Source organism: Molossus molossus, unplaced genomic scaffold, assembly GCF_014108415.1.
Source record: "Molossus molossus isolate mMolMol1 unplaced genomic scaffold, mMolMol1.p scaffold_m16_p_16, whole genome shotgun sequence".
Taxonomy (NCBI): domain Eukaryota; kingdom Metazoa; phylum Chordata; class Mammalia; order Chiroptera; family Molossidae; genus Molossus; species Molossus molossus.
Window position 1 is genome coordinate 41,935,883 of NW_023425351.1, and position 26,996 is coordinate 41,962,878.

The following is a 26,996-nucleotide window of genomic DNA, read 5'->3' on the forward strand; positions in this document are numbered from 1 at the left end:
ACCAATGGCACTTGGGTTGTTTCCAGATCTTGGCTATTGTGAATAATGCTGCTATGAACATAGGGGTGCATATATTCTTTTGATCGGTGTTTTGGGATTCCTAGGATATATACCCAGAAGTGGGATTGCTGGGTCAAAAGGCAGTACCATTTTTTATTTTTTGAGGAAACTCTGTACTGTTTTCCACAGTGGCTACACCAGTTTGCACTCCCACCAACAGTACACTAGGGTTTCCTTTTCTCCACATCCTCACCAGCACTTGTTATTTATTGATTTGTTGATAGTAGTCATTCTAGCAGGTGTGAATTGATACCTCATTGTAGTTTTAATTTGCATCTCCCTAATAATTAGTGACCTTGAGCATTTTTTCATATTTCTATTGGCCATCTGTATGTTCTTTTTAGAGAAGTGTCTATTCAGGTCCTTTGCCCATTTTTAAATTGGATTATTTGTCTTCCTGGTGTTGAGTTGTATAAATTCTTTATATATTTTGGAGATTCACCCTTATCACATTAATCATGAGCAAATATATTCTCTCGTATAGTGGGGTCCATTTTTATTTTGTTGATGGTTTATTTTGCTATGTATAAGCTTTTTAGTATGATGTAGTCTTATTTGTTTATTTTTTCCTGTGTTTTCCTTACCCTCAGAGACATATTGGCAAAAATGTTGGTCCAAGATGTCTGAGATTTAATTGCCTATGTTTTCTTTTAGGATGTTTATGGTTTCATGACTTATATTTAAGTCTTTTATTCATCTTTAGTTTATTCTTGTGCATGGTATAAGTTGATGGTCTAGTTTCATTTTTTTGCAAGTACCTGTCCAATTTTCCCAACACGTTTTATTGAAGAGATTGTTTCTACTCCATTGTATGCTATTACTTCCTTTGTCAAATATTAATTGACCATAAAGGCATGGGTTGATTTCTAGGCTCTCTGTTCCATTCCATCGATTTATATGCCTGTTCTTGGGCCAGTACCAAGCTGTTTGATTACAATGGCTTATAGTATAGTTTGATATCCAGTATTGTGATCCCTCCAATTTAGTTCTTCTTTATTAAGATTGTTGAAGCTATTTTTGATTTTTTTTTTGTTCCATATAAGCTTTTGGAATATTTGTTCTAGATCTGTGAAATATGCCATTGCTGTTTTAATAGTAATTGTGTTGACTCTATAGATTGCTTTGGGTAGTATGGACATTTTAATGATGTTAATTATTCCCATCCATGAACATGGTATATGCTTCCACTTGTTTGTATCCTCCTCTATTTCTTTCTTCAATGTCCTATAGTTTTCCAAGTATAGGTCTTTTACCTTCTTGATTAAGTATATTTCTAGGTACCTTATTTTTGTCATTGCTGTTGCTGCAATAATAAATGAGATTGTTTTCTTAGTTTCTCTTTCTGAGAGCTTATTATTTGAGTATAGAAATGCCACCAATTACTGTATATTAATTTTTTGTTCTGCTACTTTGCCAAATTCATTTATTAGATTAGTAGTTTTATGGTGGAGTCTTTAAGGTTTTATATGTACAATTTATTTTCTCCTTTCCAATTTACATGCCTTTTATTTCTTCTTCTTGTCTGATCACTGTGGCTAGGACTTCCAGCCCTATATTGAATAAGAGTGGTGAAAGCAGACATCCCTGTCTTCTTCCTGATCTTAATGGAAATGATTTTAGTTTTTGCCTATTGAGTATGATATTGGCTGTAAGGTTTTCATATATGGCCTTTATTATATTGGGTATGATCCTTCTATTCCCACCTTGTTGAGATTTTTAAAATCATAAATGGATTTTATCCAATGCTTTTTCTACATCTATTGACATGATCATGTGATTTTTGTCTTTCATTTTGTTTATGTTCTATATCGTATTTATTGATTTGTGGAAATTACACCAGCCTTGCATCCACAGAATAAATACCACATGGTCATGGTATATGCTCTTTTTAATGTATTGCTGGATTTAGTTTGTTAATTTTGTTGAGGATCTTAGAATCTATGTTAATCAGGAATATTGGCCTATATTTTCTTTAAGTGTCTTTATCTGATTTTGAAATTAGGATAATGTTGGCCTCATAAAAAGAGTAAGTCTTCCCTCCTCTTGAATTTTTTGGAATAGTTTGAGGAAAATAGGTATTAGTTCTTCTTTGAATATTTGGTATGATTCACTTCTGAAGTCATCTGGTCCAGACTTTTATTTGCTGAAAGTTGTTTTTTGTCTTTTTATTACTGTTTCAATTTCATTATTTGTTCTTGGTCTATTCAGATTTTCTGATTCTTCCTGAATCAGTTATTGAAGATTGTATGTTTCCAGAAATTTGTCCATTTCACCTAGTTTGTCCAATTTGTTGGCATATAATTGTTCATAGTATTTTCTTACAGTCCTTTGTATTTCTGTGATATCAGTTGTTACTTTGCTTCTTTCTTTCTTTTCTTTTTAATCCTCACCCGAGGACATTTTTCCACTTTCTGTTCAGATAGAGTGGGAGGGAAAGAGAGAGAGAGAAAAAAAAACGTTGACGTGAAAGGGAAACATTGAGTGGTTGCCACCCGCACAACCCAACCAGAGACAGGGACAAACTGCAACCGAGGTACGTGCCCTTAGTGGGAACTAAACCCAGGTCTCTCTGGACCACAGGCCAATGCTCTAACTGCTGAGCCAAACTGGCCAAGGCCATTTTTTGTTTAATTTATATAGATCTCTTTTTGTTTCTTGGTGAGTCTGGCTAACGGTTCATCAATCTTGTTTATTTTTTCAAAGAACCAATTCATGGTTTCATCCATTTATTGTATTGTGTGTGATTTTTGTAGACTCTATGTCATTTATTTTTACTCTGATCTTCATTATTTTCTTCTTTCTGCTTACTCTGGGCTTTTCTTGTTCTTGTTGTAGTTCTTTTAGGTGTAAGGTTAGATTGTTTATTTGAGATCTTTTTTGTTTCTTGAGTTAGAGCTTCCCTCTCAGGAGTGGGATGTTGTGTGTTCATTTTCATTTATCTCTAGGTAATTTTTTATTTCTTCCTTGATCTCCTTGGTAACCCTTTGATTGTTTAATAACATGGATTTAGCCTCATGTGTTTGAGAGTTTTTGAATTTTTTATTGTAGTTGATTTCTAGTTGTATGCCATTGCGATCCAAGAAGAAGGTTGGTATAATTTCAGTCTTCTTGAATTTGTTAAAACTTATTGTGTGTCCTAACATGTGGTCTATATTTGAGAATGTTCCATGTCCATTTGAGAAGAACATATACTCTACTGCTTTGGAATAAAATGTTCTGTAAATATCAATTAAATCCATCTGATCCAGTGTGTCATTTAAGGTTGCTCTTTTCATGTTGATTATTTTGTCTGAAAGATCTATCTAGTCATGATAGTGGGGTGTTATAGTCCCCTACTATGACTGTATTGCTGCCAATCTCTCCCTTAAAGCCCACCAAGAGTTTTTTGTTTTTGTTTTTTTAATATATTTAGGTCTTTCTATATATGTTAACATGGGTTATATTCTTTTATTGAATCAATCCTTTTAATATTATGTAGTAACCTTCTTTGTCTCTTGTTACAGCTTTAGTTTGGAAGTCTATTTTGTCAGATACAAGTATTGCTACCTGGGCCTTTTTATCATTTCCATTTGCATAGAATATTTTTTCCCCACCCCTTCACTTTCAGTCTATGTGAATCTTTTGTTCTCAGGTGGGTCTCTTGAGGACAGCCTATATATGATTTTCTTATCAAATCAGCTACCTTATTTTTTTATTTGAATATTTACTTCATTTACATATAAGGGAATTATTGATAGGTACTTATTTATTGCAATTTTTTCTTCTTCTTTTTTTAAATCATCATTTGAGGATCTTTTCCAATTATTTTTGTTATTGTTGTTAGATACAGTAGGAGGGAGGAAGGGAGAGAGAGAGTGTAGGGGGAGAGAAACATCAATGTGAGAGAGACATATCAATCGGTTGCCTCCCATATGACCCTGACAAAGCCGGGGATCAAACATGCAACCTAGGTATGTGCCCTTGACTGGGAATTGAACCTGAAACTCTTCAGTCCATGGACTGACACTCCAACTGCTTAGCCAAACTGGCCGGGGCTGCACTTTTTTTTCTTTATGACTGTATTTCTCTCTCTCTCTTTATTTCTTCTTCCTAAAGCAGTGCCTTTAACATTTCTCACAATGCTGATTTGGTGATAATGAACTCCTTTAGCTATTTTTTTTTTTGGTTTGGGAACCTCTTTATTTCATCTTCAATTTTAAATCATAACCTTGCTGGATAGAATATTCTTGGTTCCAGGTCCTTGTTTTACATTATTTTGAATACTTCATGCCAATCCTTTCTGACCTGAAGTGTTTCTGTTGAAAATTCAGCTGAGAGCACTATGTACAATAGCTAAGATCTGGACACAGCCCAAGTACCCATCAGTAGACAAATGGATAAAAAAGCTGTGGTACATATACACAATGGAGTACTATGCAGCTGTAAGAAAGAAAGATCTCTTATCCTTTGAGACGGCATGGAGGGACCTGGAGAGTATTATCCTAAGCAAAACAAGCCAAGCAGAGAAGGACAAATATCATATTATCTCACTTATTTGTGGAATATAATGGACATAACAGTCTGAAGAACAGTGTAGTCCCAGAGACGTGGAAGTAGGGTACAGACTGACAATCCCCAGAAGAGATAAACCACAGAACTTATCTGCATGTATGCATAACCAATGGACATGGACAACAAAGCTGAGGATGGGGTGGGGAGGGAGGAGGAGAAGGGTGTCAATGGGGAAAAAAAAAGGAGAAACATCTGTAACAAAAAAAAAAAAAAAAAGAAAAGAAAGAAAAATCAGCTGAGAACCTTATGCAAACTCCCTTGTAAGTAGCTAACTGTTTCTTTCTTGCTGCCTTTAAGATATTCTCTTTTTCTTTAACATTTCCCATTTTAATTCTGATATGTCTTGGTATAGGTTTCCTTGGGTTCATCTTGATTGGTACTCTCTGTGCTTCCTGAATTTGTGTGACCTTTTCCTTCACCAGGTTAGGGAAGTTTTCTGTCATTATTTCTTCAAACAAGTTTTCTATTCCTTGCTCACTTTCTTCTCCTTCTGGTACCCCCACAATGCAGATATTGCCACTTTTCACATTGTCTCAAATTTCCCTTAAAATATCCTCATTTTTTTTATAAATTTCTTTTTATTTTTATTGCTCTGATTGGGTGCTTTTCTACCTTGTCTGCCAAGTTGCTGATTCAATCCTCTACTTCACCCAGCCTACTTTTAAATCCTTCCATTGTATTCTTGATGTTAGATGTGGTATTCTTCATTTCTGACTGGTTCTTACTCATGGTATCTATTTTCTTTTCATACTAATATAGTTCTGACTAAGTTCCTTGTAGTTCTCACTAAATTCCTAGAGCATCTTTATAAACATTACTTTGAACTATACATCTGATAAATTGCTTGCTTCCATTTCATTTAGCTCTTTTTCTAGAGATTCTTCCTTTTCTTTCATTTGTGAGTTGTTTCTTTTTCTCCTCATTTTATCTGTCTCTTTGTGTTTGTTTCTATGTATTAGATAGAGCTGCTATGACTCACAGTCTTCATGGGGTGGCCTTATGTAGTAAACGTCTTGTGGGGCCCAGTGGTACAGTCTCTTTGATCTCCTGAGCTGGATATTGTAGGAATGTTCCTTGTGTGGTTTATTTGTGCTCTCCTGTTGTAGTTGGGTCTTAATTGTTGTTGTCTCATTAGTCTCAGGCTGCTGACTATAGGGCTCAACCCCAACCATATCACGCGAGCTGCTGTACAGGTGCTGACAAAACAAAACAAAACAAAACTATACAAAAGACCCCAACAACAATGGCAAAAACAACCATAAAAGAAAGAAAGAATTGGGAGTGGGAAAAGAGAGCAGAAATAATAAATGAAAGAAAAAGAAATTGAAAAAGAGTACTGGAGGGGAAAAAAAGAATATGAAAGGAAAAATGGAATAAAGAGCAAGAAAAGGAAAATAGTTAAAAAGAAAAGAGCCAGTGTGGTTCAGTTGGTTGGAGCACTTCCATGTGCACCAAAAGTAAATGGCTTTGATTTCTGTTCAGGGCACGTACCCAAGTTGTGGGTTCGAACTCCAGTAGGGGCATGTGTGGGACGCATCTAATCAATGTTTCTCTCTCACATCAGTGTTTCTCTTTCTCTCTCTCTAAAAATCATATAAAATATTTTAACATGGTTAAGTTGGTAAATTAATAAAAAAGGAAAAGAAAGTGAAAAGGAAGAGATATGAAAGAAAAAAGAGAAAAAATAACAAAGCACTAAAAAAGAAAAAATTAAGACAATAATAGGAAAAACAAAAGACAAAGTACAGTTCATCTTGGCAGAGTTTAGTGCCTGTTGGGATCTCCCTTTGGATCCTGTTCTTATGTTGACTGAAATTGACTGTTTTGGATGCTGGTTCTGGGCTTCCTGCGAGGTACTTTGATGCTAGCCAATGTCAGAAGCTGTCCACGTTTGGCTCTGGGCAACCTATTCAAAACTTCAAGCGATCCACAGTTTGTGGCTGATCTTGGCTGCACATGGGAGGGGACAAGCTGCACTCTAAGGCTGGCTTATTAGCAGCACAGGGCCCAGGGGCGGGTCAGCTAACATCCCAAGGTACCTCGGGACCCACATCTACCCACCTCTTCCTGCTAGCCAGCTGTCAGGCTTAGTCACTGAAAAGACTGTTTCTGAAAGAGTTTTTGATGGAATTGGGAGAACCTCTGGGCCTCCCATGACAGGGAGGTGGCATTCAGACTTCAGGGAAGATCATGGGTATTTCCCCCATCCCAGAGCCACACGTCTGAGTCTGTTCCAGAATATTCCCTGACTTCAGCAGGGCAGAGCCCCTGGTAGGCAGTCTGGTGGGGTCTGCCAGAAGCCGGGAGCTCCTATCAGCTCCCCCGTGAGGGGATGTGCCAGTCTGGTTCCCAGGAGCGTAAAGGGAATGGCCCTGCCCCAAAGCCAGTCACTGACACTCCCCGAGACTTCCCAGAGTTGTAGGCTTGGCCTCTGCTGCTGCCTTCTCAGCAGGGCTGAGATGCAGGGTGGGCAAGTGGGATTTCCTGGGGTGGGGTGGACAGGGTTCCTGAGTGTGGGGTGAGCTGTGTCCCCGAGGGCAGGGTAATTGCCTTTCCCCAGGCTGCTGGGGAGCCACTTGTCCCTCTCAGGAACAATGGCTGCTATGGTATCTGGTGGTGACCGAGCGCAGGTGTCTTGGTAGCCACTGGTCTTTGCCTAGTGCCTCTCACCCCAGACTCTCCACCCTTGGCTGCAAGTTAAAATTCTGTACTCTTTTGTTTGTTTGTTTCTAACATGGCTTTGTCCCCGGCAGGCTCTCTCTCCCGGGCTGATGGAAGCCCTGTCACCTTTCACGGCTGGGCCACTGTTCCCAGCTCTGGTGCTCTGGGCTGAGGAGCCCAGCCTGAGATCCAGGACTCACTCCTCTGAGGGATACATCGCCCCAGCCCTGCAGCCGGGACAGCCCTCCGCACCCTCAGCTGCCACCTGTGGGAACGGGCCAGCCCCTCTGTGCCCCCACCCTTCCTACCAGTCTCGGAGGTGGTTTCTGCCCTTCCCTGTTTAAAAGTATCCTCTTAAGCTAGCCTTCAGTTGGTAATTAGTGTAAATATTCCCCTATTTAGCTTTATTTCCAGTTTGGTTCTGGGAGGAGGTGCAAGAAAGATCCACCCACTCTGCTGTCATCTTGAAACTCCAAAATTGTAATTTTAATGTCAGAGTAGGTTCCACTATTTTCCTCAGGCCTTCCTGTCCTATAGTGCTTGTACCTGATTCACCTACACTTGTTTATTATAATTCCAACAAGTCGGCGATCCTACAGGTACAGCTGTGGCTCGGGTCTAGGATCATGATTCTCATCTAAGAAACAGAAAACTGTGCTTTGGCAAAACCCCACTTCGGCATTCAAAATACAACCATCACAAAGTTGGGTCCACTTATGGTTCTATCTACATGGGGTTAGATTCTCAACGCATGCTCAAATCCATGAAGGAATGAAGACCTTTGTGACCAGCTAGGTCTTCACCAGACCTGACTCCTCCTCCTCCGGGCCACACAGTTAAGTAACATTTCCCAGCCTCCCTTGTAATCAAGAGTGGTCATGTGACTAGGTTCCGACCAGTGAAATACCAGTGGGAATGAGGTGCACCAGCCTTGGCCTCCGCTGTAAAAACATTCCACATGCCTCTGCACCCTCTTCTGTTCTCCTGGCTGAAGACCAATGTGCTCTGCAACATTGGAAGGACGTGTTGAAGGTGGGAAGGGGCCCGATTCTCTGAATCACCGCTTCCAGAAGAGCTGCCCACCAGTGTAGAACAAATATTTTGGACTTTGTGTGAATAAGAAGTAAACCTCAATCACGTGTAAGTCATATACATTTATTTATTATACCAGTTGTAGTGACTTGAACTGACACGTCTTGGTGGGGCAACACACCACACGCAAACATTTCTCATATTCTTCCTCAAATATATTCTCACCTTCTTCCCACCCACTCAATTGCCATCCCATTCCACTCACGGACCTGGTCACACACACGGTTCTCTGAGACATAAATTTACCTCCCATTCTAACCACTTTTATTTTGAGGGGTGGCTTTTAACCTTACTTTGGAATTTTGGCAAAAGTAAAAGCCTTCCTGCCGGCACATATGTTATACCTAAACCAGGTAAATAAGTTCTCCAACTAGCTCATTTAGTCCTGACACAAGTAAACTCCACCCAGTTCCAGACCAAACAGGACAAATGGTTTTTGAAATTCCAAAATGATCTAATATAAAGTAATTAAAATAGTGTGCTCATAGTGTCCACGATCACTAGAAAAGTATTATTTGTTATATTAAATAAGATAGGAGAGACTCTGCAGTAGGAAACAACCCACTCTCCTCAAACCTCAGTGATAAAACCCAACCGAGATGTATCTCTCAGCCACACAGGCCTGCTTACCGCCCGAGGCCCCAGGCAGCTGTGCGGCAGGACTAGCCCCGGGATGCAGGCTGCTGTGGTCTTCTGGTGCCATCATCTCAATACGTGCTTTCACGACAGGACAGAGAACACTGCAGCCCCTCACAACCCGTGACATCTCTTGACCCACATAGGACAGATGATCTCCAGACACAGCTCACGGGCCAGTACAAGTCACATAATTCCTCCAAACTTAGGAAAAGTTGTGAACTGTCATCCTTCCGTGTGCCCAGAGGGAGAGGAACTGACCAGGGTGAACAGTATGTACTGGAAGACTCTACCTTTGAGACTTTTGATTATGGTTTCTTAATATCTATACTAGGATTTTCTGGTACGTCTAAATTTTTCTCAAAAATAATCCTGTAATTAAAACTCTTTTTCTGCTAAATCAATTGGATTTTCCAACTCCAGTTCATTAGCATTAGAGTGCAATGTAAGGAAATTAGTCTCTTTTAATAAAAACAAGAGCAAAGAAAACAAGAACCCCAAGAGTATTGTATCACTTCTCAGGAGACACGCTCAATGGGGCAGGCCTGGGAGTCCAGTCCAGGGTGACAGATGGCCAGGACAAGAGGCATGTGTCTCCTACCTCTCCTATTCCTAAATCACACAGCTTTCTACCATGGTAAAAATACCCAGGGCCTTCATCATTTTAGCAAGATTTAATTAAAACTACCCCAATTAAGAAAATCTAGTCATTGTTTGCATTCCTAGATGCCTATGTTTAGTCGAGTTGCACATAAGCAGAGAAATAAAAAAAATTAGCTTAATTTTTTGGCTGCAGGGAAGAGTGTGAATTGGTTTTCTGTCATTTGTGGGGAACATCTGCGTCTTCCCTCAGCTGGGTTTCTCTGTGAGATGGCTTCTTCCCACCCTCCTGCAGGCCCGTGAGGACAAGCTGCAGCTTGGCTGCGACCTGGAGAAACCTCTGGCGCCCACAGATAGACCAGCTCAAGGTGGGTAGGGTCAAGGAGCTCCTGGGAACAGTCGTGGCCCCTCTGGCTTCTGAGAAACTGAAAGCTTCTGCCAAGAGTAGAAAAGGGGTCTCACGTGTGGGCCCTGGTCGCCTGCAGAGCAGAGCTGAGTGCTGCAGGGGCATTCAGAAACCCACTCCTGTCTTTAAGAAGCCATCAGGGAAACTTCCAGGGATGGCGGCGTAGAGGCCGTGAATACATGTGAGAGCACATCTCTAGGGTCTGCTTGACTCACGTGGGATCCCAGCTGTCACTGGTCAGCTCTATAACCTTGAACATGTTACTCAACCTTTCTGTACCTGTCTCTTCTCAGATGATAACAATATATAGCCCACGGGGTTATTGTGAGGATTAACCTAGTTCATAGTCCTGAAATCTTAGAACAGCGCCTGGCTGGTGGTCAGTGCTCAGCAAGCATCAGCCTGTGCTGTTATGACAAGGGCACCACCTACCCTGGGAACTCCCACCTGTTCCCTGGGGCAGACTCCCAGACGCTCTAATCCCAAGAGCATCTCTCTGTTCCAGTACTAAAGAGCTGGTAATTTTATGTCAAATCCAGGAAGCTGGTCACCTTAATGGACCAATGCACAGGCAATACACGATCTTCGTTACGGGACTGCTGTTAGAAGGGTGAGACCTCCCAAGCAATCCAGGATTTGAATCCAGCAGTAAGGCTGCTGTGGAAAGAGCCTAGAGTGGAGACTCTCTCAGCAACCCAGACTCAGGCCCTGGAGTAACCATGGAAACAGAAGCCCACAGAAGTATCCAGGGTGTGGGATGGGGAAGTGGGTGGATGGATGGATTGATGGGAGAAGGATGGGAAGTTGGGTGGGTGGGTGTCACTTTCACAGAAGACTGAGGGCCTGGGGGCAGCACCTGTGAGCACCTCTGACCTGGGGGAGGTTCGGAGAGCTGGGAACGTGTCTGAGGGTAGACAGTTGGACATAATAAAGAACAAGAAGGCCAGGTCTGAAAGGAAATCTTTCCCTGACAGATTTTTGCTAAGTTCAAAGAAGTAGCGCTCTAAGGACGGAGATGGGGAAGTGAGGTTTCAGGCTGGAGAGTCTGACCTGGCTAATATCCTTTATTACAAGCTGGTGACCAAGAGCCAGGACCTGACCCCATTCTTCAGATGTGTGGTGTTGATAAGTTCAAGGATGAAAACATCATTCTGAGAAAAGGGAAAGAAAGTCCTGTGTGAGACTGAGAGACCATTCCTCATGCCAGCTCAGGACTCCTAGTGACACAGGGCACCCTGGGCCTGCGTCCCAAGGCTAAGTCCCCACAGCCAGGAAACCTCCAGCCTCTCGTGGGCAGCGAGTGAAGACTGTTCTTTGCTCCCTCTTCTTACCTCGGGGGAAACGGACACAGGTGTCTACCAGCTTCTACTTGCCCATCAGTGACAGAAAATGCTGGTGCCCCAATTTCTCGTCTATGTTTTTTTTTTTTAATTTTTGTTATCTATTTTATTTTTTAATTTTATTACTTTAAATTTATCTTTATTGTTGAAAGTATTACAGATGTCCCCTTCTTTCCCCCATTGAGCCCCCTCCACCCCGCTCCCATCCCTCCCCAGGCATTTACCACCCTGTTGTCTGTGTCCATTGGTTATACGTATGTGCATATAAGTTCTTTGTTAATCTCTTCCCATTCCACCCCCTTCCCTCTGAGGTTTGTCTGTCTGTTCCATGCTTCCATGTCTCTGGATCTATTTTGTTCGTCAGTTTATTTTGCTCATTAGATTCCTCATACAAATGATATAATGTGATACTTGTCTTTCTCTGACTGGCTTATTTTGTGTAGCATAACACTCTCCAGGTCCCTCCATGCAGTCTCAAAGGGTAAGAGATCTTCTTTTTCACAGATGCATAGTATTTCATTGTATAAATGTACCACCGCTTTTTCATTCACTCATCTACTGATAGGCACTTGGGCTGTTTCCAGATCTTAGCTATTGTAAATAGTACAGCTATAAACATAAGGATGGATATATTCTTTCTGATTGGTGTTTCAGGCTTCTTAAGACATATTCCCAGAAGTGGGATCACTGGATTAAATGGTAGTTCCATTTTTAATTTTTTAAAATATGTTTTTATTGATTTTTTTTAGAGAGAGGAAAGGTGAGAGAGGTAGAAACATCCATGTGAGAGAGAAACATTGATCAGCTGCCTCCTGCACGCCCCCAACCAGGGATCAAGCCCACAACCTGGGCACGTGCCCTGACTGGGAATCAAACCGGGACCTCTCAGTCCATGGGACAATGCTCAATCCACTGAGCCACACTGGGCGGGCCCATTTTTAATTTTTTTGAGGAAATGCCATACTGTTTTCCACAGTCTGCATTCCCACCAGCAGTGCACTAGGGTTCCCTTTTCTCCACACCCTCGCACTTGTTTGTTGCTTTATTGATAGTAGCCATTCTGGCGGGTGTGAGGTGATACCTCATTGTCATTTTAATTTGCATCTCTCTGATGATCAGTGATTCTGAGCCATCTGTATGTCCTCTTTGGAGAAGTGTCTATTTAGGTCTTTTGCCCATTTTTTAATTGGATTGTTCCCGTTTCTCTTCTTCCTACATCCTCCTCCACCTCTCCCAGGTACATGGGGCCATATGGCTGAGTTCTGGTCGAAGGAATGTGCGCAGAGGTAAAGCCTGCCACTTTCAGACGTGGCCTTGAAAACCGGCCGTGCCCTCCTCCACGCTGTCTTCCCTCATCTCCCATCTTGCTACAGAGGGTTGACGGGGAGGACTTCAAGGCCTGAGAAGCTGGCAGAGCACTAGGTGGAAGGTCCTGGTCCTGAAATTACCATGTGGAAGGTTGCTCCCAAACATCCGATTAGACTGTACCATGAGTGAGAAATGATCCTTTTATTTAAGCCACTGAGATTGGAGGATTTTACAACAATTAATCTACACTAATTAATCTTGCACCTACTTGAGATCATTAAGAGGGGAAGACTTTGAAACCAGAGAGCCATGTTTGAGTCTAAACACCCCACTTGATGGGCATCAGCAAAATTAGCGTCATAATAGTACCCGCGAGAGGGCTGGAGGTAAGCAGAGAGCTTAACACAGGGCTGATCACATCATAAGCATTCAATAATGGGTACTAGTCATGATTAACATTTGAAGGACTTGCTATAGCTCTTTAATGCGTCTTTTAATTGCACAGTAACCTCACAAGTTAGGGACTAGCCTAGGTTTTAAAGATAAAGGTCACAAGGCACAAAGGGGGTGAATGTTTTCTCAGAGAACACGTGGCTAGAAGAGATGGACAGGCACCCAGGCAGCCCAGCTCCAGGGCACACACCTCACTCATCCAGGGGCTTCCTACCCTCATCACCATCCCTCTCAGCTTTGTCTTCTCCACTCTCTTCATCTTCACCAGCTACCGGCCTTACTTTCTGGACACAGGTGAGGGCCTTAGGGAGGACTGTTCTGATCTGGTGTCCCGATGGGCCCATGGAGTATGCTGTCAGTCACACAGAGGAGGATCAGGAGACGAGGGACAACAGAAGTCAGAAGACATGCCGGAAGCAGATGGAGAAGACACCTCTGGGTCTCTGGAGCTCAGACGCCCACTGTGGGATTTCAGGCGGGTCAGGGATAGAGGGGAAGATGGCCAGACCCTGGGACTAGCGAGAGCGAGACTGAGAAGCCCCTACCTAAAGAGCCATGCGGTCCTCTTGTTAATTTCCCCTGGGTGCTCTTCAGTCTAAATTTAATCGTTTATGTTTTTAAAACTAATCTTTTCTTTTTATTTGTCTATTTTTTCTTTATTGATTTTAGAGAGGGGAAGGGAGAGGGAGAGAGAGATAGAAACATCAATGAGAGAGAACATCAGTTGACCGCCTCCTGCATGCCCCTCACTGGGGATCGGGCCCACAACCTGGGCATGTGCCCTGACCGGGAATTGAACCGGTGACCTCTTGGTGCATGGGCCAGTGCTCAACCATTGATTATCTTAATTATCTCAGCCTTGTCCCAGAATGTTCTGGGGAGTAGAGTGAAGGGCCCCAGTGGAATGATACCCAGGGGGCTTGAAGGGAGAGCCTCCCAAGGAAAGGGACTTGGAGCAGGAGGTGCATGAGGCAGGACCTCAAGCCCAGCCTCGTAGGAGCAGGCCCTGTGTATGCCAGAATGCATGGCGCAGCTGGTCCTCTTTTTATTAAAGGACTTAGAAAGAAGATCTTCAAAAACAACCTTTTTTCCCTTGTCAACCCACCTGCAGGGGCACCTAGGGATGGGGGGCTGTAGGAAGAGAGGAGGGTGGCTTCTGAGTATAAATCCAAATGGCCTAGGCAAGAACGCACATATAATAAATTCACTCTGGCATCCAGAAAGCACGCACAAGCTATGTAATATTTTCTGTTGCCTCTTAAGAAAACAATGCAGCAAAACTTCTTAAAACCCTTTGTTTCCCAAGTTTGCTCTCATCTTCCCCACCAGTCTGTTCCTCCCCTCCCCCACATCACCTTCCCAAGGCTGAGAACCTGTTTCCGCAGCTCAGGGTCTCCCCTGCCCACTTCCCTGTTTTCTTCTGCCTCTGCACCCCACCTCTGCAGTGTCCCCATGCCTTTCCACTGTACACCCACCCAGGCAGGCCTGCCAGCAGCCTTGTTCTTGGTCCCCGTGACCACCGGCAGCATAACATAGGCCTAGGAACGGATACCCTTGCAAGGGGAGGGGGAGAAACTGTCACTGTTTCTATCACAAGTTGTCTCCAGGGTAAATGATTCTGAGAAGCGTAGGCTCAGGCAGAGCTACAGGAATTGGGGATTTAGGGGAGGCAGTAACAAGGGCATCCAGCCTGTATGGTGCCCCCACTCCAGGTAGGCACTGGCCTAGAATTGGTGGGGTGGGTTTTCTCTGAGCTAAGACGCAGCCCCTGCCCTTGGTGCTGACCACTGAGCTGCGCTCAGGCACACAGCTCCGGGTTCACTCACCCAAAGGCAAGGTGCTCAGGCTTAGCCTTGGCTACATATTACCATAACTCTGGGGGTTTTAAGAAAACTCTGATTCCCAGGGCCCCACACCAGAGATTCTGATTTAATTTGTTTGAGGTGAGCCCAAGGCATCCAGGGGCATTAGCTATTTTAAAAGCTCCCCAAGTGATTCAAATGTGCAGCAGGGAATGACATCCATTAGGCTAATCAATTGTTCTAGGGAACACCCCAGAGCCTGGGGGCTGCAAGCCACAGCCCGGAGCACAGCGTCCCCTCCCCCTCTAGCTGCCTTGATCTACCAGGAGGACGAGGAGGCAGGCCAAGACTCTGGCTGGCACAGAATAACATCAGAGTTGGAGCCTCATTCGTTCATCACTGAATCCCATATTCCATAACTATTTAAGACAAGTGTTGTGAAAAAATGATGGAAACTAACAGGGATCCAGTTATTGGGCAGCCAGGCCTTTCTAAAGAGGTGACATTTAAATGGAGACCTGAGTGGCAAAGAGAAGCCTGCAGGGTGAAGCTGCCGTGACAAGCAGAGAGCTCGGGTGCAGTGGCCCTGGCAGGGGGCGAAGGGGCACGCGGCTGGCGCAGCGGGAAGGCGGGGGGATGAGGTCTGCGAGCCGGGCAGGGCACGTGTGAAGGGCCTTGAACTGTGGTGAGGAGGGGCTTCCTTCTCGCTTCCAGAGGAGCCCCTTGGAGGGCTTTTAGGGAGAAATGACCTGACTGGCTCGTGTTTGTCAGAGACACTGGTTGTGCTGAGGAGCACGGCTTGTGGGGAGCAGGATGGACTCAGGTGAGCAGTGCACCCCAGCAGGGCGGTGGGCGCCCAGTGCTCACGCTCGGGGGCAGGATGAGGCTCCGCGCCTCTGTGGTGGGGGTGTAGGTCAGGCAGCCCGGCTTCCTCAGCCAAGCCGCCAGTGCAGCCCCCTTGCCTGTCAGAAAAAAAGCCGGCTTTGAGATGTGTGGGCTCAACTGAGATCAGTGTTGGCAGGGAAGGCAGAGATAACAGTCTTCCGGCGGCCAGGATGTGGGCCATTGCCTTGGGTCTCTGTGTGCCCCTTCCCAGGGGGCCTCTGTCCCTGCCCCACCACTTGGCGATCCCCCGGGCAGGCCTTGACGTGCATCTGGAGCCCGGAGCTGCATTTTCAGATCAGGGCTCAGACCTCTAAGTAAACCACGAACGCAGCCAGCTTCCCCAGGACAGAAGGAGGGAGACAGCTTCATTTCTCTTCGGCTCTGTGACTGGGAAATAAACAAGTGGCCCTGCCTGTCACATACACTTAACCCTCTGCAAAGGCATCTGTCAGACCCACAGAGCTTCTGCCTCAGCCTTTCCAAGAAATACCTGATGTGTCCGACTTGGGCTTCTCCTTGTGGCCTCCAAGTTCACCATCCTGTGGGAGGTAAGGTGGGCAGGGGGGCTTGTCCTTGAGCCCAGGAAAAGCAAACACACAGCAGGTGTGGACACTGGGCCCCTGAGAGGCTGGGGCATGTTGGCACAGCTCTGTTGGCTGTGGAAGGGGACAAAGGAGAGAGAGGGAAGGGGGGTGAATGGGAAGGAGGGAGGTGGAGGGGGGCTGGCAGAAGGAGGGGGCAGAGCTGAGAGGGGGCACAGAGTGCCCCCATTAGAAGGGTGACCGCCCCAGGACCCTGGGCAGAGCCCTGGTGGTCTGCAGATGGGGTGGCCATGAGGTGGGAGAAACAAAGAGAAACAGAAGGCAGAGGGCTCTTTCTCCATGGGTGAAAACTCCCCACAGCCACAAAGGAAGAAGGAATGAGCAAGAACAAAACCAGACAGGAACAGAAGGGGGCAGGCAGATAAATAAAAGGGAGGATAACAGACTACCTCAGAATAATCAAACCCAATATTTTGGGGAGTAAGAACCCTCTAAATGCAGCAGGAAAAGGTGATTTGTGCACTGAGCTAAAGCAAGAGTCAGGAATGGAGCCAAAGGATGGCAGTGGCTGGGAATGGTGGCCATGCCACAGAAGCCACACTGACATATGGTGGTGAAGCAGAAGGGGCTGAGAGCTCTGGGGTGGCCGGAAGCCAGGCAGTGAGAGGACAGATGAAGGGCTAGAGTGAGTCACAGGGCCTGTGCAGCCTGCCCCACAGGTGCTACTGCACCTGCAGGGGGTCTCATAGCCAGCACCACCCCCGAGGTGTGACAGGACGTTGAAATGAGAGAAAGTGGCAGCAACACAGTGATTACACATGTATTTACACACACACACACACACACACACACACACACACACCAGCAAAGGCTGGCACACTCAAAGCAACACTCCCTTGGGAATGAAAGAGACCTAGGGGCCTCCAGACCCCAGGAAAAGCAAAGGTCAGGTGCAGACACTGGGTCCCAGCCAGGTGTGGGAAAAGCCACAGACTTGAAATGGTAGATCCAGCAGACCTAGGTAGGAAATGAGATGAACATGCTCCAAACACAGACCTCAAAAAAATAAAGATGGGAGACAACAACAAATACTGGTGCCTCTCTCTCTCTCTCTCTCTCTCTCTCTCTCAAAGCACTGGACGCAAAAGAAGCACACAACCCTATCCTCCCCTCCCATAGGGCCTACCTCCCTGGAATGCCCTGCACTTGCAGAGACTTGCAGGGACATGGGTGTAGAGCCCTCTCAGCAGGCAACACACCTGCACACACTCCCACACACATACCCAGAGGCAGGTGGCTGGCACAGGGACAGCTTTCATGGGGAACCTCTTTTCTGCCAAGGGCCATTTGGTATTTATAACACCATTTGCAGGCCATACAAAATTATCAACTTAAAAATTAGCTTACTATATTTGGTCAGGCTAATTTGGTGAGGCATGTGATGCTAGCTGGTACTGATTTTGCAGGCCTTATATGGCCCACAGGCTGGATGCTGCCCACCCCTGCAAGTGAAGCCAGGCTTGGGTCCAGAAAGCCCCACATAAAACCAGATCAATGGTCCCAGGCTCTCCAAGGAACCCCACAGCACTCGAGCTGCACAGAGCATCTGTCTAGTTAGCATGGCATTGTCCAGATAAAAAAAAGGATATGCTTTCCATTGTGGCTATGGTGACTACCCTATGAGTCCAGAGCCACACACTTCTGACAAAGACTTGTGGCCCACCAGCTCCCTGCTAAACTCACACGATGCTCTAGTCTTTGCAAATAAGGACTATGCACAAGGAGCAAACTTGGGAGGCCAAGAGCTAGATCTGGGGAATGTGGACACAGTACTGGGGACATCTACACGGACTCACACCCACAATCTCTACGGTCAGCATGCACACCCTGTCATTGTCCTACTGAATACTACTACACTGTATACAGCACACTATACAAACAGCTCTCAGTCCCCGGATGTGTACATACACTGCACATATCTCCCCACCCCTCAGAGTTCCCATTCTTATCAAGGCTGCACACAGACAGTGGAAAGTCCTACTGTCCTCAGACCACACACAAACACACACATACACACACACGGCTCCATGCACCACTCCTCGAAAGCCCACACACTACACTGGCCTGTGCACATACAGCGCCCACACAGAGCTCCCAAACAGAACTCCGTGACTCCCTCCCACGCCGAAGGGGCCTGCACTCCCGCCCCCAGCAAGCCGAGCTCGGACCTCAAGCTTCCCTGCCCCCTTCTGCCCTTCCGAACCTGCCTTTCTCCAACACCCCTGGGACCCTCAGCTTCAGGAAACTTTTCATGAGGGCCCTAAAGGGGGAATCTCGGAGTTCCTCCAGTCCTGGCAAACAGCCCCTCATTTTCCAGTTGAGTTCCTGCCTGAGACCCAGTGGGTAATGGTCATTGTAGGCAGTCCCCTGCTTGCGCCCTGGGAGGAAGGAGGGTGGCAATAACAGCTGTCACCAGGAGATAGGTGAGAGCTTGGGGAAGGTGTCGGCCCTGAGTGGAGCCTGGGGCGCGAAGAGGTGGCCGTGACGTGCCAGAGGAGAGCAGAGAAGCTGCGGCGGCGGCATCTTCGGAGTATGGGGCGGCGGCCGCGCCTGGGACTGGGTGCGCGGAGCTGTCCGTTCAGCACCACTGCGAGGAGCGCGGACTCCGCTGCCGCTCCGGCTCCCGCCGGCATCTGCGGCGCGGGCTGCTGTTTCTCCTGAGGGCTGAGGGGCGCTCAGATTAAGACAGGTGGCTCCGCGAGCGTCGGGGCCAGCAGCCACCTGTGAGCCTCCTGCAACTGCGGGCGGCAGTGGCATCTCCGGCCGGAGACAGGAGGAGACGCTCGGCGGACCCCGCCCGCCGGCCCGCCGGCCCGCCGGGCGCATACACAGGCGCACACACACTCGCATCCGCGCGCACACGCACAGCCAGCCCGCAGCAGCAGCCGCAGCGATGCTCGCCAGCAGGTTGGGGAAGTTTCCCGCCGGCCCTGGCCACGGGCCCGAGTGCTCGCAGGTAAGCGCTTCCAGAACGCTCAGGGCGAGCCCTGGCAGCTCTGCTGGGTAAGGCGCGGCGCGCGCGGCGCACGCGGCTCCGGGGCACCGCGCCCAGCGGGCAGAGAGGCCTGGGGAGGGGGTCGAGGTGATTCCAGTCGTGGGGGCTGGACACAGGAGATGCCAGGCTGGCTCCTTTCCCCCAGCCCGCGTTTATAGACTCGCGCAGTGAATTTCCTCGCTTCCCTCCCTAAGCTACGCGCCCCCATCTCGGCCCAGCCCTGCCCGTGCGCATCCCAGCTCCGGTCCCGCCTGTCTGCGGCGAGCGGGCGGGGACATCTCCTCGGCCCGCCCACGGGCAAGGTCAGCTCGCAGCCACCTTTTCTCGCAGAGCCGTGGGGGCGCGACTCCTGCAAGCATAAAGGAACCGACAGGACCCCCTAGATGGGGGTGGAGGCGCGGCCCTGCTAGTGGAAACACACCCCTCCCCCAGCCTTTCTTTGGGAGGGGGCCAAACTCCACAGAAGCATTCCTCCCATCTCAGTGCCCTTCAGCACCCAGAGACCCGCCTGGAGAGGACTGGGCCCTCCAGAGGTGGGTGGGGAGGAAGAGAGGGATGCCCAAACCCTGACCACCCGGCGCTCACCAGATGCGGTTCCCTCCGATTCCAGGTGTAGCGCCCCCGCGCGGTGCGCGGGCGGTTGGAAGTCTCCAGCATGACCCGCCAGAGCTTGTGGGATGTGTCGGAGACCAACGTCGAGGACGGAGATATCCGCATCAACGTAGGGGGTTTCAAGAGGCGGCTGCGCTCGCACACGCTGCTGCGCTTCCCTGAGACTCGCCTAGGCCGCCTGCTGCTCTGCCACTCGCGCGAGGCCATTCTGGAGCTGTGCGATGACTACGACGATGTCCAGCGTGAGTTCTACTTTGACCGCAACCCCGAGCTTTTCCCCTACGTGCTGCATTTCTACCACACTGGCAAGCTTCACGTCATGGCGGAGCTGTGCGTATTCTCCTTCAGCCAGGAGATTGAGTACTGGGGCATCAACGAGTTCTTCATTGACTCCTGCTGCAGCTACAGCTACCACGGCCGCAAAGTGGAGCCTGAGCAGGAGAAGTGGGACGAGCAGAGCGACCAAGAGAGCACCACGTCCTCCTTCGACGAGATCCTGGCCTTCTACAACGACGCCTCCAAGTTCGATGGGCAGCCCCTGGGCAACTTTCGCAGGCAGCTGTGGCTGGCGCTGGACAACCCTGGCTACTCAGTCCTGAGCCGGGTCTTCAGCGTCCTGTCCATCCTGGTGGTGTTGGGTTCCATCATCACCATGTGCCTCAACAGCCTGCCGGACTTCCAGATCCCTGACAGCCAGGGCAACCCTGGTGAGGACCCCAGGTTCGAAATCGTGGAGCACTTTGGCATCGCCTGGTTCACTTTTGAGCTGGTGGCCAGGTTTGCTGTGGCCCCTGACTTCCTCAAGTTTTTCAAGAATGCCCTAAACCTTATCGACCTCATGTCCATTGTCCCCTTTTACATCACTCTGGTGGTGAACCTGGTGGTGGAAAGCACACCTACCTTGGCCAACTTGGGTAGAGTGGCCCAGGTCCTGAGGTTGATGCGGATTTTCCGCATCTTAAAGCTGGCCAGGCACTCCACTGGCCTCCGCTCCCTGGGGGCTACCTTAAAATACAGTTACAAAGAAGTAGGGCTGCTTTTGCTCTACCTCTCTGTGGGGATTTCCATTTTCTCTGTAGTGGCCTACACTATTGAAAAGGAGGAGAACGAGGGCCTGGCCACCATCCCTGCCTGCTGGTGGTGGGCCACTGTCAGTATGACCACTGTGGGGTACGGGGATGTGGTCCCAGGAACCACAGCAGGGAAGCTGACTGCCTCTGCCTGCATCCTGGCAGGCATCCTAGTAGTGGTACTGCCCATCACCTTGATCTTCAATAAATTCTCCCACTTTTATCGGCGCCAAAAGCAACTTGAGAGTGCTATGCGCAGTTGTGACTTTGGAGACGGAATGAAGGAGGTCCCTTCCGTCAATTTAAGGGACTACTATGCCCATAAAGTTAAATCCCTCATGGCAAGCCTGACAAACATGAGCAGGAGCTCACCAAGCGAATTAAGTTTAAATGATTCCCTACAGTAGCGAGAGGACTTGTCAGCCTCAAAGTCACATTGTTGAGCTGCCTCTAGCGGCCCTGGCACAGGCCAGTCACCTTAGGGTTATGGCGTAAGGAGTACGGCCAGCCCCAAAGGGGAGAGATGCATGGGATATGCGCCCCAGGTTGCTTTCACAGTATTTAGAATCACTTTTAGAGGGTGGTGTGTCTGCACCATGCCTCTGCGGCTTCAGTGAATGACACTCACTGGTGTTTGCATCATGGGCATACAATGTTCACATTTCGGCTGGATGAGTACCACCCAGAATGCTAATTTTTCTGTTCACCATGTACTCTGCTCTAGTGCTCGTGACCCAGTACTGTCTGTGAGGTTTTTGTGCTCCTTTTTCTAAGGTTGTCATGTGAGTTCTGTACAAAAAGCCCCTATACGTCTGTCCAGTGGAAACACATCCTATGGGGTTAGCGAGGATATGATGGGATTTTGCTCACCTCATGTGAAAACAAAATCTCTGTTTTTTATTCATTGCTCTCATTTAGTTTTAATACCAAAACAAAGAGAATGTGATGTTCAGCACATGACCAGTTCAAGTCTGTGAGTTGTTTTCTGAATGACCTGTAGCTCTGTGACTTGCATGGGTACGTCGGTCGCCTTTAGAACACTGTGTGAGGGTGTTCACCTCTTAAATGTTGCTCTTTAGAGAATGTTACTCTGTTAAACATGTAGTGAAGATAGAAAATTGTTTTCCTAGAACAAATGCTTTAAGGACAGGGGCTTCAGCTAAACATAGGTCAAATGATAGGGTGCTTAAAGACTTTTCAAAGTCAGGCCTCTGTCTTTCCTGGGGTACCCGTGGAGGCATTCATTTCTAGCTGAGGTTCCTGGTTTAGGCCATTTGACCCAACTTTGCTGTGTTTTAGATAGTAGCATGTTTTTGAAATATTTTTTTTTAATGTTTAGAAATAAGGTCGTGTTGTCTTTTTCAACTGAAAACAGGTTTACTGTTGTGTTGTTTCCCTGAAGCAAACATTGTCGGGTTGCAGCAAGGGCAGTAGCTTAGAAACTTTGTTGCCTGTTCTGCAAGCTTGTAAAATGAGAACCCTTTTACTGCCAAGCAGAATTTACTTAGATCATTTTGCTTCTAGGATATAGTATGTTATATGCAGTGATGTAATTTCCTGGGAGTTCCTGGTGTGGCGTGGAAATCTGGTGATGTGAAAGTATGTACTCAAAACACAGGAATGTGTGAAGGCTGTGATGCTTACCAGGACGGAAATACTGTCGTCCTTATTTCCATTTCAACTGCCTTTTGTTGGAGGAGGGTGGGAAGAGGCAGAAGAAAGGAAAGAGTTGTAAAACAAAACGTTGCCACTGTCATTAATCATTGTAAACTTCTTGAAAAACACCCTATTATTCCAAAGGCCTTTAAACTTCTAAACTTGTGTTGGAGGTTGAGAACTCATTCTTCCTTCTCTAAAATGCTTTCCCTCTTCTTCTTCAGTTAGCTAGTACATAACGTTGGGAAAGGGAACCCGGGCCCCTTTGCAGGATAGGTCTCCATTATGTTCTAGGTAATCAGATGGTTTTACAGTTGGCTTCCACTATGGTTCGGTCTTTGGAAAGGTTGCAGACTCCAGGAGTCTAGGCATGGAGTTAGGCAAACATTTTATCCATGGCTTGGGCCTTCCCTAAACAGGCCATTTTGTGTCTTAGTTGAAAGTAATACATACCTTATGGAAATATGGTGAGGATCTTGTCAGAAGGCATTGTGTACTTGTAGTTGCCATGGATACTACAGACTAGGCAATTTGTTGGATGAATGCACTAGTCACACATGCCCTTGAGTCCCCAGTTCACATTCTGCCATCAGACTGGAGCCTCCTAGAGTGTGGGGAGATGACCACATCCCAGTGCCTGGTGGTCTACCATCTGCGTCTGTTTCTCAGAGGCATTAGGAAACGGTGAGGTGACTTAGGGGCAATGGGCCACCAAGTTAGAAAAGCAGGGTTATCGTTTAGAATTTCCACATGGAGCATTGGCTTTGGCTGATGTTTGCAGCACTGGAAGGCAGAGAGTTTACAAAATCAGCTCTAGCTGCACTGAAGTCAGGTGACGGTACAGACTTGTGAGGACTCTTCAGTTTGCAAGAACTGATGGTATCAGATCACCGAGTGTGGTCTCCGTGGTCCCTGACCATAAAGCTTATGAAAAATGGAGCAAGAAAGGAGGCAGAGTAAAACTCAGTCACTCTCATGAGTATCTTTCTAATCAGGCAGGTTTCACCATCAAAAAAGAGATACCCATGGTGGTTACTCTTTGCAGATGTGGAAGCTGGAATACTTGACTTTTCATTTTGGTAATGACTTGCATTTATCTGGTGCCTTTCATTAGGGGAATCCCAAAGTGCTTTAGAGACTGTCTTTTTAACATCTCTTGTACATATATCTACTTGTATAAAATGTTACTTTGCCCATCCTGGAACTTTAGTCACTTCTGAGCATAAGACTGTCCCAAAAGCATCGAGTTCTCCAAACGATGGTTTCAGATAAGAGCGAGAGAGAACAACTTAGCTGGCTTAAACATGGGTTAATTCTCACAAAGGATGGAGACTGCACAGTGACCCAGGAATAAACCACCTTCCTCTCCCCTAACGTACCACCAAGGTATGAAGTTCCCAAGTGCTCTGAGTTGGGCTTTAATGGATCTTGCTAGATACCATCTTATGTAGCTGTTCTTCTGGTCACTGGAGCCAATCAGGGAGGGTCAGGTTAATTCTTTGTTCTTTTTCTAGAGTTAAGAAAAATGTATGAAATGATGTCATTGGCCACCGGGCGGTCAAACTGACCCATAAACCTCCTTTAGGGGCCACAGCAGAAGCTTCAGGTCACTTATTGCCAGTGGCTGGTTTGACAGCAGTGTCACTCCCGACACTTGGAGGTGTTATTTTCAAAGCAATGGGGACGAATATATGAGCCAGGCTTTCCTCACAATGTACATGATGAGCATTTTGAAAGTGCTGTTTGGAAAGTGATACTGTGTCTTTATTGCATAGATGCATATTTGTTATAGGTTTGTGTTTTCTGCCAAACCCCGTATTTCCTGGGTTTGCTCCCGAGGAGGGGCGTGTTGCAATGCCGAGCTGATCTGTAGCTCCTAACGTAGTAATTGGTGTTTAATATTTGGATTTGTTATTTCTACTTATCTTAGTCCTCAAATAATTGAACTACCTGCTAACTCTTGCCTCATTTCAAAGAAAATGATTTGCTGTGCATTTGGGATGACCGTGATCTGCACAGGCTGTGTGTTATCTACTTGAAGGCTTAACTGGTATTTTCTGTATGTTTTAACAGCATGACTTGTTACAGAGTTGTAATTTAAAAATTGAGAACGCTGTATTTGCCATGTCGGTTTTAACATTCATTAACACACGACTGTGCACCCATCGACGTGACCGGCTGCCCCATCATGTCTGATGACTCACTTCAGCCGCCGTGCCCGGACCCGGGAACGAGGAGGAACACACACGCTCAGGATTGAGCGTGTGCAGATTAGGTGGGAAACATTACTCATGCTTCCTTAAGGCACTTCCATTGCACGTGCAATGGCAGACACAAGGGCGTTCAATGCTGGGGACCGGTTTCCTGAGAAAGGCTGGGCTTGGCGAGCATTGTTGGGAAGGAGGAGCTGTTATTCTTTGCAGGCAGAGAGAGCTGGGTCCCCGTTTCACCAGGATCGAGAACCCCCATCCTGCTTTGTAGAAGGAATGGTCATTTATTCTTGGAGCCTCTGTGAAAGTCACTGCCTGCGGATTCCCCTTCTGTCTGCCTTGCCCAGCACCCATGGGCCTGCCAGGGACGGCCGCCCGCCCCGCCCGGACTCCGGGCCCCTGCTGCGTAGTTCCTCCCGGCGCAACTCGGTGCCAGATCACCTGAGTGTCCTGGCTGGTTTGGGGGATATTTCTGGGGGATATTCCAAAGGCCATTCCAAAGGCTGCCGGGAATTTATGGGAAGATCACTGGCTGACAGGGCCCTACCCCCAGTTTTGCTTTCAATTCTGGGATCCAAGGAGTATCACTTGGCCTCTCTGAGCCAAGGTTGGATTAACCCTGCCTAGTTCAATCTGAATGTAAAAACAGAATTTCTGCTCACCTCTCTACACCTTCATTACAGTGGTGAGCAGATCCCAAATCCAAAATTTACCTCCAAGCAGAGCAGAGGAACTGCTCTCCAACAACCTTCTGGTGGCTTTCATTTCTCTCTTCAGTGGCCAACCACACAGACAGCAGTTTCAGGGACAAAAATACCAGAGGAAGGCCTGGGCTGGTGTCTGTGTCAGGTGAAGAGAGTTTTAAAATAATCAGTGAGTGTCTCCTGTGGGCTTTAAGCCATTCACACCTAACCCAAGTTCCTATTATTAACTGCCATTAGAGAGGAAAAGCACAGGATCCCATCTGGCTTTAGGACTAACTCTTCACCCACTTATGTTTGTTTCTTTAGTGAGGACTGGCAGGTCCCCCACCCCTGTTCCCAAGAGGTGACTGGGCCCCACCCAGGGTCCCTTAGTGCATAAGGTCAGGCGGGTCTCTGTCCTGGATTGAATTCTCGCTGAGGAGGAGAGGCACCTGCAGGAGTCCCCTTGTGCGTAATCTGCAAAAGGGCATGGCGACTTGCGTTAACCTTGTCCCCGGTCTCATGGCAGCTAAGAAGAGGCAGCATGGGACATCTGTGCAGCCCGAGAAGGCACACCAGGTTCCCACAGTCCTCGAATTGCCACCAAGTGGAGCGCATCTCCTCCTCCATCTGGTATACATGGATGTTCAGGGATATTTTAGGGCCAGGACGCCTAGCATCTTAAAAGGAAAAACAAACATCTCCTCGAAAGGGAAGAACTTAAATACTGCACTCACATGGTTATTATTTCTTATTATTTTTAGGAGGACTTTTAACTAAGGTTTTTACCCAAGGACCTTATCTGGGTGTTACATCCAGTTGATCAGAAAATCGGCATCATTTTCCTCCTTCTGTGACCTCACTTGTCAATATCACCACCTTCCTGGATGCATGCTCCAAAGCAAACGGCAGTGTCTGCAGGTGACAAGCTGGGGCTCTTAGAACGTAGACATAAAGCCTCAAAGACGTGGCCAAGGGGAGGTACAGCGAAGGAGGACCAGGGCCGCTGTGCCCAGGAGCTGGCGCACCTGTCTGCAGAAGCTAAAGGGGATAGCAAGCAGCCAGGAAGAAGAAGAAAAGAGGAAAAGGAAACGAGGAATTAGAAGGAGAGTGTGAATGAGAGAAAAGGCAGAGAGCAATGAAGGGAGATAAGACAATCACCTTGGGAGAATGGGATAGAGTATGTTTAATGAAGTTATTTGAGGCCTTTCATTGAATCCATTTCCTTTTCAGTCAACACAGCACATTCTTAGTCCACCAGAGGCCTCCTGGGAGGTAACTACTGGAGCGGACTCCCACCCTCTGCCCCAGCACCCCCCCCCCCCCCAGCAAAGGTTCAGTCTGGTAGGACAGACATATGGAAACTACTAAAGG

The 26,996-nt window shown here is 47.1% G+C and overlaps 1 protein-coding gene across 1 annotated transcript; it reads left to right on the forward strand.

The window, feature by feature from the left end:
- The first annotated feature begins 19,030 nt into the window (after nt 1-19,030).
- Nucleotides 19,031-22,830, forward strand: KCNS2 (potassium voltage-gated channel modifier subfamily S member 2). The gene is made up of 2 exons (XM_036264348.1): nt 19,031-19,352; nt 20,002-22,830. Exon 2 carries the CDS (start codon nt 20,047-20,049, stop codon nt 21,478-21,480), a length of 1,434 nt encoding a protein of 477 aa, XP_036120241.1. The 5' UTR covers nt 19,031-19,352; nt 20,002-20,046; the 3' UTR covers nt 21,481-22,830.
- The last annotated feature ends 4,166 nt before the right edge of the window (nt 22,831-26,996 follow it).

Bases quoted from the DNA above. Each gene is read 5' to 3' on its own strand.
- KCNS2 (XM_036264348.1), top strand. From the start codon at position 20,047: ATGACCCGCCAGAGCTTGTGGGATGTGTCGGAGACCAACGTCGAGGAC.